This window comes from Balaenoptera borealis, assembly GCF_965194805.1.
Source record: "Balaenoptera borealis genome assembly, chromosome: 8".
Taxonomy (NCBI): Eukaryota; Metazoa; Chordata; class Mammalia; order Artiodactyla; family Balaenopteridae; genus Balaenoptera; species Balaenoptera borealis.
Window position 1 is genome coordinate 26,969,477 of NC_138865.1, and position 14,061 is coordinate 26,983,537.

Sequence of the window (14,061 nt, forward strand, 5' to 3'; positions counted from 1 at the left end):
GGGAGTCAAGTACAGCATACTTGAAGAATTAGTGGCTGAAAATGTCCCAAATATGAGGAAAGAAATGGACATACAAATTCAAGAAGCTTACAGAACTCCAAATAGGATAAATCCAAAGAACCACACTGGGACACATTATAATAAAAAAAAGGGGGAGGTGGAAGGAGTGGGATGATATATTTAAAGTGCTGAAAGAAAAAAAAAAACTGTCAACCAAGAATATGTATCCAGCAAAGCCATCTTTCAAAAATGAAGACGATGATACAAAAACCAGACAAACATATCACAAAAAAAGAAAATTACAGGCCAATATCACTGACGAACATACATGCAAAAATCCTCAACTAAATACTAGCAAACCAAATCTAACAACACATTAAAAAGATCATACACCATGATCAAGTGGGATTTATCCCAGGGATGCAAGTATTCTTCAATATACACAAATCAATTAATGTGATACACATATTAACAAATTGAAAAATAAAAACCATATGATCACCTCAATAGATGCAGAAAAAGCTTTTGACAAAATTCAACACCCATTTATGATAAAAACTCTCCAGAAAGTGGGCATAGAGGGAACCTACCTCAACATAATAAAGGCCATATATGACAAATGCACAGCAAACATTATTCTTAATGGTGAAAAACTGAAAGCTTTTCCTCTAAAATCAGGAACAAGACAAGTGTTCCCACCCTCGCCACCATTATTCAACATAGTTTTGGAAGTCCTAGCCACAGCAATCAGAGAAGAAAAAGAAATAAAAGGAATCCAAATTGGTAAAGAAGAAGTAAAACTGTCACTGTTTGCAGATGACATGGTACTATACATAGAAAATCTTAAAGATGCTACCAGAAAACTACTAGAGCTAATCAATGAATTTGGTAAAGTTGCAGAATACAAAATTAATGCACAGAAATCTCTTGCATTCCTATACACTGACAATGAAAGATCAGAAAGAGAAACTAAGGAAACAATCCCATTTACCATTGCAACAAAAAGAATAAAATACCTAGGAAAAAACCTACCGAAGGAGGCAAAAGACCTGTACATAGAAGACGATAAGATACTGGTGAAAGAAATCAAAGATGACACAAAAAGATGGAGAGATATACCATGTTCTTGGATTGGAAGAATCCACATTGTGAAAATGAGTATACTACCCAAAGCAATCTACAGATTCAATGCAATCCCTATCAAATTACCAAGGGCATTTTTCACAGAACTAGAACAAAAATTTTACAATTTGTTTGGAAACCCAAAAGACCTCAAATAGCAAAAGCAATCTTGAGAAACAAAACTGGAGCTGGAGGAATCAGGCTCCCTGACGTCAGACTATACTACAAAGCTACAGTAATCAAAACAGATGGTACTGGCACAAAAACAGAAATATAGATCAGTGGAACAGGATCAAAAGCTCAGAGATAAACCCACGCACCTATGGTCACCTAATCTATGACAAAGGGGGCCAGAATATACAATGGAGCAAAGATAGCCTCTTCAATAAGTGATGCTGGGAAAACTGGACAGCTACATGTAGAAGAATGAAATTAGAACACTCCCTAACATACACAAAAATAAACTCAAGATGGATTAAAGACATAAATGTAAGGCCAGACAGTATAAAACTCTTGGAGGAAAACATAAGAACACTCTTTGACATAAATTGCTTCAAGACCTTTTTTGACCCACGTCCTAGAGTAATGAGAATAAAAACAAAAATAAACAAATGGGACCTAATGAAACTTAAACCTTTTGCACAGCAAAGGAAACCATAAACAAGACGAAAAGACAACCCTCAGAATGGGAGAAAATATTTGCAAATGAAGCAACTGACAAAGGATTAATCTCCAAAATATACAAGCAGCTCACGCAGCTCAATATCAAAAAAACAAACAACCCAATCCAAAAATGGGCGGAAGACCTAAATAGACATTTCTCCAAAGAAGATATACAGATGGCCAACAAACACATGAAAAGATGCTCAACATCACTAATTATTAGAAAAATGCAAGTCAAAACTACAATGAGGTATCATCTCACACTGGTCAGAATGGCTATCATCAAAAAATCTACAAACAATAGGGCTTCCCTGGTGGCACAGTGGTTAAGAATCCACCTGCCAAGGCAGGGGACATAGGTTTGAGCCCTGGTCCAGTAAGATCCCATGTGCCACAGAGCAACTAATCCCGTGCACCACAAATACTGAGTCTGCGCTCTAGAGCCCGCGAGCCACAACTACTGAAGACTGTGCACTTACAGCCCATGCTCCACAACAAGAGAAGCCACCACAATGAGAAGCCCACACACCTCAATGAAGAGTAGCCCCCGCTTGCCACAACTAGAGGAAACCTGTGCACAGCAACAAAGATCCAAAGCAGCCAAAAAAAAAAAAAAAAAAAAAAACTACAGACAATGAATGCTGGAGAGGGTGTGGAGAAAAGGGAACCCTCTTACACTGTTGGTGGGAATGTAAATTGATGCAGCCACTATGGAGAACAGTATGGAGATTCCTTAAAAAGCAAAAAATAGAACTACCATATGACCCAGCAATCCCACTACTGGGCACACACCCAGAGAAAACCATAATTCAAAAAGATACATGCTCCCCAATGTTCATTGCAGCACTATTTACAATAGCCAGGACACGGAAGCAACCTAAATGTCCATCAACAGATGAATGGATATAGAAGATGTGGTACATTGTGCAATGGAATATTACTCAGCCATAAAAAGAAGCAAAATTGGGTCATTTGTAGAGACATGGATGGACCTAGGGACTGTCATACAGAGCAAAGTAAGTCAGAAAGAGAAAAACAAATATCATATATTAATGCATGTATGTGGAATCTGAAAAAATTGGTGTAGACGATCTTATTTACAAAGCAGAAATAGAGACACAGAAGTAGAGAACAAACGTATGGATTCCAAGGGGGAAGGGGGGGATGGGATGAATTGGGAGATTGCGATTAACATATAAACACTATTGATACTATGTATAAAATAGATAACTAATGAGAACCTACTGTATAGCTCAGGGAACTCTACTCAGTGCTCTGTGGTGGCCGAAATGAGAAGGAAATCCAAAAAGAGGAGATATATGTATACATATAGCTGATTCACTTTGCTGTACAGCATAAACTAACACAATATTGTAAAGCAACTATACTCCAATTTATAAAATAAAACAAAATAAAATAATAAAAATTTTAAAAATGAAGAAGAAATTAAGACTTTCCCAAATAAACAGAAGATAAAGAGTTCATTACCACTAGACCTGCTATACAAGAAATGCTAAAGTAAGTCCTTCAAGTTGTGAAAAGATGGTAGATAGCAACATGAAGCTGTACAAAAATATAAGGTTCTTCAATAAAGGTAAATGCATGAACAAATATAGTAACCTGTACTATCATAATTTTGATAGAAAATAACACAAAAAGGACAAAAACATTTAAAAATTATAAATCTATGTGAAAGTGCATACTATATATACAAATACATAATTTGTGACATCAATAACATAGAGTGTCTGGGAGGGGGAGTTGTAAAGGAGTAGAGTTTTTGTATATCATTGAAGTTAAGTTTTTATCAGCTTAAAATAAAATGCTATACAGATGAAAAGATGCTCAACATCACTAATTATTAGAAAAATGCAAATCAAAACTACAATGAGGTATTACCTCACACCAGTCAGAATGGCCATCAGCAAAAAGTCACAAACAATAAATGCTGGAGAGGGTGTGGAGAAAAGGGAACCCTCTTGCACTGTTGGTGGGAATGTAAATTGATACCTCCACTGTGGAGAATAGAATGGAGTTTCCTTAGAAAACTAAAAATAGAATTACCGTATGACCCAGCAATCCCACTACTGGGCTTATACCTTGAGAAAACCATAGTTCAAAAAGACACATGTACCCCAATGTTCATCGCGGCACTATTTACAATAGCCATGACATGGAAACAGCCTAAATGTCCTTCAACAGATGAATGGGTAAAGAAGATGTGGCATATTTATACAATGGAATATTAACCATAGAAAAGAACAAATTGGGTCATTTGTAGAGATGTGGATGGACCTAGAGTCTGTCATACATAGTGAAACAGTGAAGTAAGTCAGAAAGAGAAAAACTAATATCAAATATTACCACATATACATGGAATCTAGAAAAATGGTACAGATGAACCTATTTGCAGGGCAGGAATAGAGACACAGATGTAGAGAATGGACGTGTGGACACGGCGGGGGAAGGGGAGGGAGGGATGAATTGGGAGATTAGGTTTGACATAAATACACTACCATGTGTAAAATAGATAGCTAGTGGGAACATGTGGTATAGCACAGGGAGCTCAGCTCAGTGCTCTGTGATGACCTAGATGCATGGGATGGGGGGGTGGGAGAGAGGTCCAAGAGGGAGGGGATATATGTATACATATAGCTAATTTACTTTGTTGTACAGCAGAAACCAACATAACATTGTAAAGCAATTATACTCCAATAAAAAAATAAAAAGCAGATGGAAGATCTTTAAAAAAAAATACTATAACTTTAATTATTTTATGTAATTGCAATAGAAAAAATACATAGAATATACACAAGAGGCAATGAGAAGGGAATCAAAGCATATTATTACAAAAACTCAATTAAACTTAAAAAAGGAAAGCAGTAAGAGAGGGACAAAAAAGCTACAAAACATACAGAAAACAATGAAAAAGGCAATAGTAAGTCCTTCCCTACCAGTAATTACTTTAAATGCAAATGAATTAAACTCCCCAATCAAAAGACATGGATTGATTGAACAGATTTTTTTAAAAATCCGATTATATGCTACCCACAAGAAACTCACTTTAGATTTAAGGACGTACATAGGCTGAAAGTGAAAGATGGAAAAAGATATTTCATGGAAATGGTAAACAAAAGAGATCACGAGTGGCCATATTTACATCAGACAGAATGGACTTTAAATAAAAAAACCATTACACAATACAAGGAAAGACATTATATAATGTTAAAAGGACCAATTCACCAAGAAGATATAACAATTATAAATATTTATTCATCAAACCTCAGAGTTCCTAAACATATGAAGCAAACTTTGGCAGAATTGAAGCAAGAAACAGATAGCAACAAAAGAATAGTAGGAGATGTCAGTACTCCACTTTCAATACTGGATAGGACATGCAAAATATCAATAAGGAAGCAGGGGATTTGAATAATACTGTAGATCAAATGAACCTAACAAACATATGCAGAACACTCCATATAACAACAGCAGAACGTACATTCTTCTCAAGTGCACACAGAACGTTCTTCAGGTCAAACCACTTGTTAGGCCACAAAACAAGTATTAACAAATTCAAGAAGATTGAAATCATATAAAATATCTTTTCCAATCACAATAGAATGAAACTAGAAATCAACAGCACAGGGAAAACTGGAAAATCCACAGATATGTAGAAATTAGAAAATACGCACTTAAAGAAGAGTCAAAGAAGTCACAAAGGAAATTAGAAAATAGCTTGAGACAAATGAAAATGAAAACACAATATGTCAAAACTTATGGAATGTGGCAAAAGCAGTGCTAAGAGGGACGTTTATAGCTGTAAGTGCATACATGTAAAAGGAAGAAAGATCTCAAATCAACAACCTAACTTTACACCTCAAGATTAGAAAAAGAACACACTAAACCCAAAGCAGTCAGGAGGAAGGAAATAATGGAGATTAGAACAGAGATAAATGAAACAGAGAGTAGAAAAACAATGGGAAAAAACCAACAAAACTAAGAGTTGTTTTTTGAAAAGATAAACAAAATTAACAAACCTTTAGCTAGACTTACCCAAAAAATGAGAAAGAACTCAAATAAATAAAATGAAAGAGGAAATACTACAACTGATACCACAGTTGAATACAAGGGATCAGAAGAGATGGCTCTGAACAATTAAATGCCAACAATTGGGTAAGCTAAAAGAAATAGGTAAATTCCTAGAAACACAACCTACCAACACTGAGTCATGAAGAAATAGAAAATTTGCACAGACCAATAACAAGTAAGGAGGTTAAATAAGCAATAAAAAACTTCTCAACAAAGAAAAGCCCAGAAACAGATAGCTTCACTGGGAAATTAATACCAATTGTTCTCAAATTTTTCCAAAAAAATTAAAGAGTAAGGAACACTTCCTAACTCATTCCATGAGACCAGCATTATCCTGATACCAAAACTTTGGGGCCTTGCTGATCCTGGAGGGACTGTCCCTCCCAGGGTTCGCTGATTCCTAGAGATGTAAAGGATTCGCTGGCAAGAATGTCTTTCAAGTGCAAACCAACCCATCCAGAGCCCACACCCAACCACCTTCTTTATACTTGCTTTTCCCCTATTCCCCGCCCTAATTACACAGGTCCAGGTGTTAGCTATCCAGGGACAGCCCCTGTGCACAGAACCCACTGAAATTATTCAAACTGGCCAATCTTAAGCCTGTTTACCCTGTCTCACCCATCCCTCTCCTCAGAAACCACAATAAAGACTCTACTGTAACTTATATAGTATTTGTACATCAACTATACTTCAATTAAAAGAATAAAATCATTACGTGATTAAAAAAAGACTCTTGCTCACAATTTCCACTCCCTCTGCCTCCTGCCCCACCTTGGTGCTTTTCCCTCTGGTTCCCCATGGTGTGGTGTGCCCCCTCCTCTCGGGAACTATGAGTAATAAACTGTCTTTAAATGGCAGTCATCTCCTGATTTGTTGGCTTCACCATTCCTGAATAATAATAAAACTTAGATTAAAACATGCCCCCAGCCCACTCGCTGGGAATTTGGCTTTCAGCAGTGCAGGCCTGTGGCTGCCCTTTGCCCACTAAGCCTGCCTCTTGATGCGGCCATGTTAGTCCATACCATCTCTACCAGGAGCCAGCAGGTCTGACCCTGGCCAAATGCCACCTGTGCTTGTCTTGGGACCCAGTCACTTGTAGCTTACCTACGCTGTTCTCCTCCCATGCACAGGCGGTCTCTCTAAGCCAGGGCTGTCGGCTTTACTTCCATGTCCCCACAAGTCCCAGTGTAGAGCCCAGAGCCCAAAACGCTAAAGGGACACAGATGAGCTTTCTTGCAAGGCCGAGCCCCCACGGGTGGGCACACCTGCTTCCCGGGGCCATCTACACGGGGCTCCCCTCGCATGCCTGGGCTCCCTTCCTGCCTCTGCCACACCCCATGGGAAACCCTGGGGTTTCTCCATTCATAAAATAAGGTGACAAGCATGCTGTTTTCCTCATGGGGCCTCTGCAAGGCAGGCAGCAAGCACTGGCAAAGAGTGGTGGCAGCACTGTTCCCTCTAAGATGAACCTCCACAGCCACCCTGGGGTGGGGTCCCTGTGCCACTGTGGGGCCATGGAACTAAGGCTTGGGAGTGAGATCATTGTCTGATGTCTCAGGGAGACCCCTGCCTGAGTGGTCCTTCCCCAGGGCCTGCCCACCAACCCATAGCAGGGGCTTCTCTGAGTATGGTGTCTGAGTGTACACCCTGCTACTGGCACCAGGCCTGGGTGATGGCACTGTAAACGTCAAATACCCTCGGAGGAGAGCTCTGCAGCCCCTGACACCTGGGACGGGAAGGTGGCCTACCTTGGCTGGATCCGCGTCAGCCCTCAAGGGGCTATTCTCGGGGTCTGGCTCCTCACTGCTGCCCTCGCCCATATCGCTATCGGCCTCCTCCTGTGGGGCCTTGCCACCTGGGGCTGTCTCCAGGTGCAGGCCTTTGATGGTGGGGCCTGGGCCCGCCTCGCTGCCGTCCTCGCAGGAGAAGTGCTCGCCAACCACGCTGCAGGAAGGGCTGTCTATCCCGCTGTCCCGGTTAGGGATCTTAGTGCCGCTGCTGGGCTCACCCACAGAGCCCATGTCCCCCGCAGAGGCCTGGCTGCCAGGGCTCCCGGAGGCAGGGTCCCTGCAGTGGGCTCCAGGCCCAACAGGAAGCGCTCGGAGCTTCCCTGGGTCTGTGCTTGGATGCTCCAGGGAGGAGCTGCTAGGCCCAGCATCTGGCTCCCCCCGGGTGGCAATGGGGGCTGGGGGCATTGAGGACCCCCCTCCTGGCTCCATCCTCAGAGTTGAGTTCTCTGAGCTCTTTGAGGGGCTGGCCGGGGGCTTCCTGTCAGGGAGAAATGAGTGTAGTCAATGCCAGCTGGGCCATGGACCAGCCCCCAGGTGGGGCCCTCTGGAGAAAATCAACATGGAGGAGGGGGAATGGGGCTGAGTGTGAAGTGAACACCCTGGTCAGCCTCAGCTGGGTCCTAACTAGGCAGGCTTTGGGGCAATGGCCAATGGAAAGCATTTTATTCTAAAAATAAATTTCTTCATTAAAAAAAAGAAGGAAGAGAGAGAGGGAAGGAGGGAGGGAGAGAGTGAGAAAGAGAGAGAGAGAAAGAAAGAAAGAAGGAAGGAAGGAAGGAAGGAAGGAAGGAAGGAAGGAAGGAAAGAAGGGAGAAAAGAAGGAAGGAAAGAAAGAAAGAAAAAAGAGTGAAAGAAAAAAAAGGAGAGGGAGGAATGAATTCTGTAGCGTGAAGCTACGTGCCCCTCAATGAATTCAGAATATATGTGTAAAAGAATAGCGATAACCATCATGAGCACAGTGAATCTGGTCTGTACTGTGCTTTGGCATCCGTGGCACTCTATCCTACCATGTAGCTCTGAGGTGAGGCAGGATGCCCATCGAGACCCTCCCTCAATATCACTGTCGATATTCTGTCTGACAGGTGACCCATCATTTTCCAGAGACCTGGAGGCTGAGGAAGCTGGATCTTGGTCCCCAGTTCCTCTTCCTGCTAAGCACTGGAGCTACTTCATGCCCTCACATGGTGCCTCTTCTGGAAACCCTCGTGGAGGAAAGGCACCTTCAAATGTCAGTCTAGGTGCACAGAGAGGGTCAAAGGTGAGACTAGACTGGGAGGAGATTGACATTCCCCAAAATCTTCCACTTGAACCCCCCGTGGAGCTGCAGAGGAGGACAGGGACCAGGAGTGGCAGTCACTTACTCCTGGGCAAGAGGTGGGTTACCTGAGGCTGTCAGACTCCACAAGGACACTGAGGTGGAAGGGTGGGTGCCAGGTTCCCTGCTGGCTGCGTTCCAAGTCGTTTGAGTTGGCCAGCCCAGGCCTTGCACAGGGTTGGTGGGCTGGGAGGATTTGCTGAAAATCTTTTTCTTGCCCAGCAGTTTTGAAGTGGAGCAGTTCAGGAGGTTCTGAAAAAAAACGTGAAAGGAGAATGAAAACCACCTTCTCCACTGGCACTTGGAGCAGTGTGGGTGACAGACCCAGTGCTCAAGGGAGAACATGGAAGGGCAGCTTCGTGCCACCACCCAGTGCAGGAGACCCCCAGGCAGGTCATAGAGGTCTGCGGGTGGATGGAGCATGGCTGAGTCCCTGGTCCCCGTGCAGTAGCTTCTAGGCCCTGGCTTAAAACTGGGGCCAGAACTGAGCTTGTTCCCAGTCATGCAGTGACTCAGGGAGAAAGGGTTCCCTTGAGTGTGCAGTGCCCACTGTGTCTGAGGAGAGCTGGCTGGCATCTCCACGCACCCTCCCAGACACAGGCACTCACTCAGCTCTGCTGCCAGTGGCTTCTTCACACATTCCCTTCCTCCCTTGCTAAACGAAATAAAGAACCATCGGTGGAGATGCAGTTTCCCCTCCCCGCAACACACACAACCAAAAAGGTGTCCTGAAGCCTGACCCTCGGCCACCCATGCAGCAGAAGGGCCTCCGGTCAGAGCATGTTCAGAAGAGAAGCATGAGCCACCTCTGTGCGTGCGTGGCCTTGAGGGCTGGTGAGGCCCCAGGAGTCAAGCGCCAACTCCAGCCCCTGTGATAGTCTCCTGCGCTCTTGCCTTCCAGTGCAGTCAGATTTCTTCTGAGTGGACCTTTCTTTAAGTGACACCAAAACCAGTGCAGGGTGCACATTTAGTATTGGCTACTGCCACACTCTTAAAGAGCTTAATGGGGAGAAATATCAAGATTTCTAAACAGAAAATGCATGCTTTGCTGCATTTTTCTCATAGCACAGGTGATAAATTCCAGTTTCCGGAAATCAGACATGACACAGCAGTCAAAATATGCCAGATGGAATGCAGGCCACGCACTCAGCTCTGGTGTGTCCAACGCAGCCATCTGGTGCCAGGTGGAGCCTGCTGCAATCACACCTCAGGGATTCCTGCTTCTGGTCAAGATGGAACAACAGAAACTGGAGATACTCTTTCACTGGAAACAACCAAATCATGGATAAAACATACGAAACAACACTTGAGAGACACCTTACACCAGGCAGCAAAGTGCGGTGCTCCTGAGAGGTGGGTACGAGTGCAGTGATCCCTCTCTCACCCCAGCTTCCTGCCCAGCGAAGGGGATCCCAGGTAGACCCCTGAGTAAGGAAACAGAGCTGGGAGTCCAGGAACATGAAGGCAGCTGGAGGTCACAGGATAGAGCACTAGAGAGAGCGCAGAGAGCTGACAAGGGCCCTCGGAGATGGCTCAGTGCATGTGTGAGGAAACTGCAATGCTGGAGAAAGATCTACTTGAGAGGGTCAGAGGGAACATCAGCTGGTGCTCACACAGGGCAGGGAATATGCCTGTTTCCACCAGCTAGACTGGAAACCCCAAGATCCACAGGGAGTTAGAGAACTTGGAAGGGTCTTGCCTCAGTGTGGGGCATAATTAGCCCCACGGTGAGCTCTGCTCAGGTCCCACCTAACAAATACTGATGAATTTTAACAGGAAAGTCCATCTGTTTACAAACAACTTAACTGCATCCCTAAACAATGCCTAAGGACAATTATAAGAGCACAAACATATTCAGCATCCAGTAAGGTGAGATTTATAGTGTCTGGCATCCAACCAAAACTTACCAGACATGGAGGGCAGGAATACACAACCCATAGTGAGGAGAAAAAGTCAGTGAGTTGAAACTGACCCACATATGATACAGATGTTAGAATTACCAGATAAGGTCATTAAGGCAGCAGCAGTTACCCACATTATATTTAAAAGGTCAGTAGAAACATGAAGAATAAAAAAAAGATGCAAATCCAACTTCCAGAGATGAAAACCACAAAGTGTGTGATCAAGACCCACTGGAAGGGATTGATGGCAGATTAGATATTGTAGAATAAAAATTAGTGAGTTTAGAGAGACAATAGAAGCTATCTAAAATGAAAGAGCAAGAATGAATTGTGAGATGTGGAAAAACTTTAAGCAGCATAATATCTGTGTAACCAGAATATGTATGTGGAGTCTCAAAAAAGGAGTGAGCTTGAAAAATATTTGAGAAAAATGATGACCAAAATTGATACCAATTCTACACAAATCTTTCAACCACTGAGGGGAAAAGAGAATACTTCTGAACAACATGGATGAATCTAGAAATAATCATGCCAAGTGAAAGAAGACAGACAAAAGAAAAGGCACCTACTTTTTTCTCATTTACATAGAATTCTAGGAAATGTACACTAACATGTGGTGCCAGAAAGCAGACCGGGATGTTGCCTGGAAGGAGGGGTGGGTGTGGTGTGGGGGTTACAACGGAACACAGCGAAGCCTTCAAGGGCTGACAGCTGTGCTCATCATCTTGGCAGTGGCGACACTTTCACAGGTGTATATGTGTATGTTGAAACGTCAAATTGTACATTTTAAACATATGCAGCTGATTGTATGTTGATTATACCCTGTGGAAGGTGATACCTCCGAGCTGTGCAAACTTGGTGAGTTGCTGACACTCACCAAGTGTCATTTTCCTTGTTACAGAAGGGACAATGAATCATGTAGAGGAGGGTGGTGAGGGGTGTGGCAGGCCCAGAGCTTGGGGAGGCTGGCCTGCCTGGAGGCCCTTCAAAGGGAGGAAGTGTGCCTTTCCTCTGGCGGCCCTTTAGCCATGACCATCTCATCTTCCAGGGGTTTTAGTGCAAGGGCAGCTGAACCATGCTTGGCCAGACTGGGAAGCCCAGGGCTCAGCATAAAGACATCCTCCAGGGAGCAGAGTACATGGTGGAGGGAGGTCCTGGTTGCAGAGCAACCTTCCTAAAGATCAGATGACCCTCTGATCTGATTTGGGAAGCCACAGGATACAGCCACCAGCCTCGCTTACCTCAGGACTGGTCTCCCTGCTGCCTGTCCAAGGCCAAAGTGAGTGCAGGGCAGGGCAGTCCAGTTCCAGCCTCCCCTCCACACTGCTCAGAGGAGCCGGGGGCTAGGGTAGGGTTGGGGGAGAGGAAACACATGTTCAAGGGTGCCCAACATACACACATATAAACACACATGCCTCCACACGTGTATACACATATGCACATGCACACATACACAAATACATATAAACATATATCCAATTATATACACACACACACACACACACAACCCATGTGCCAGGAGATGTGCTGAGTGCTTTTGTACTCTTGCTCAGTCACAATCACCAAGGTGGGTGACATTCCGTGTTTCAGACAAGGACGCCAAGGCTGACCCTGGCCATGCTGGCCTGGGATAATCAGCACCCAGGAGCTGGGTCCACCAGACATGCTTCTCTGAACCCCCTGGACTGGGCTCCGGGCTCATTCTGACATGCCCAAGGCCAGGGACGTGTAATCACGGAGGAGCCAAGGAGCATTTGTCATTTCTGTCTTCCCAGCCACTCAACTCTCCTTTTAGAAGCCCTGAGCTGAGAGAGTCCACCCTAGGTGAGCTGAGCCTGCTGCTGAACTCAGGACCCAGGGCCCCTGACACCCAAGGCTGCCACCACCCAGCATCAAAGGCCCCAAACCTGGGACTGGGGGAGGTGTGGGGACTGGAGAAGTACAGAGAAAGTAAATGTGCCCCACTATCCAGTGCATTGTGGACCGTTAAGTGGCTCCATCCACAGCAGCCAGTGGATGGGGTAGCATGAATGCTGTGGTGCCTGCCCTGGAGTCTCTGAACCACTTGGTAGCTGCCTGAGTTGGGCAGGGATAGTCTTACAGATGGGCCGCAAGTCCGCTCCACCTGCCGCTGGACGTCCCCACCTTGGAAACAGTGTAGGAGCCCCCACTAAAACCACCGTTATGCCCATCTCACTTGCTGCCTGTCACCTGGTACCCTGGAGCCCCCAAGTGAGCAGAGACCTCGGCTGTCTTGTCACTGACATGGCTTAGTGGCCCCGGCACATGGGGCCCCAGCTGGCAGCAGCCATCAGATGTGTGAGCCTGAGAAGAAGACTTTGAAACAGTTCCAGCCCTCACTGGCGACAGTCCCAGAGAAACCCTGAGTGAGAGCCATGGGAATGCACCCCACGAGCCCCAGAATCATGAGAGATGACAATCCTCGGTGGGGCTGCTCTTTACCCTACCATGTCCAGGTGGTTGGTTACGTGAAGGAGGTAATCCAAACAATACTGAAAGCACCATAGGGCAATACCAGAAACTGCTGTGCTGCACACACCTGCATGCAGGTTGCAGGCTGGGAGACAAGGCTGCAGAAACCCACAAGGCTGTATCAGCAGTGACAAAGGTCTGGCTGCACTGGCCATGCCAGATGCAACAATCAATGACATGTCAGCAAAGCTGCCCCGTGACCCAGGGGTGCCTGCACTCCAGTGTCAGGATCCAGAAGCGCAATACTTGCCTTGGGGCCTCAGCCCGGGAAGTGCTCTGGCTGCAGCTGGTACAGTCGGCGTTCTCCATCCTGTGTGCTGAGAACACAGAGATGGACGCAGGTACTGTGGGGTGCCACATGCTTCAAAATTCACTGGGGTCAATGGGACCTCGGGACGGGACGGGGCCAGCAGAGCGGGGAGGAAAGGAGACGGATGAGCACAGCACCATCCCAGATTGCTGGGACGCCCTGATCAGATGCTCCCCAAACAGTTCACACCATCACTTTAAAAAGTTACTGTTATTTTTTTAAACCGCGTGAGTGATGTCATTTTTTTTAAGAAAACTTAGATATTATGGAAAAACAAAAAAGAAGCAAAAATTACCTGTCCGTTCTAGTACTGGGATACTGGTGAGTGGGCAGGGGCCTGCAGGCTGGACGGCGGGGCTGTGAGGTAGGTGGGGGTCC

General features: G+C 44.9%; 1 protein-coding gene across 6 annotated transcripts in view; it reads right to left on the bottom strand.

Annotated features, from left to right (window-relative positions):
* Positions 1–12,112, bottom strand: part of FGD3 (FYVE, RhoGEF and PH domain containing 3) — a 37,007-nt gene extending 24,895 nt beyond the window's left edge. For 5 of the 6 annotated variants that reach the window (XM_082400926.1, XM_082400927.1, XM_082400925.1 and 2 more), the window contains exons 1-3: positions 10,126–12,112; positions 9,048–9,231; positions 7,623–8,142 (exon numbers count right to left, since the gene is read on the bottom strand). In XM_082400926.1, the coding sequence (XP_082257052.1) occupies positions 7,623–8,142; positions 9,048–9,231; positions 10,126–10,153 (732 nt within the window). In that variant the 5' untranslated portion in view covers positions 10,154–12,112. Of the gene's footprint in view, positions 1–7,622; positions 8,143–8,769; positions 8,899–9,047; positions 9,232–10,125 lie in introns of those variants that run through there. The other variant, XM_082400928.1, reaches the window with a different exon arrangement.
* Between the last annotated feature and the right edge of the window lie 1,949 nt (positions 12,113–14,061).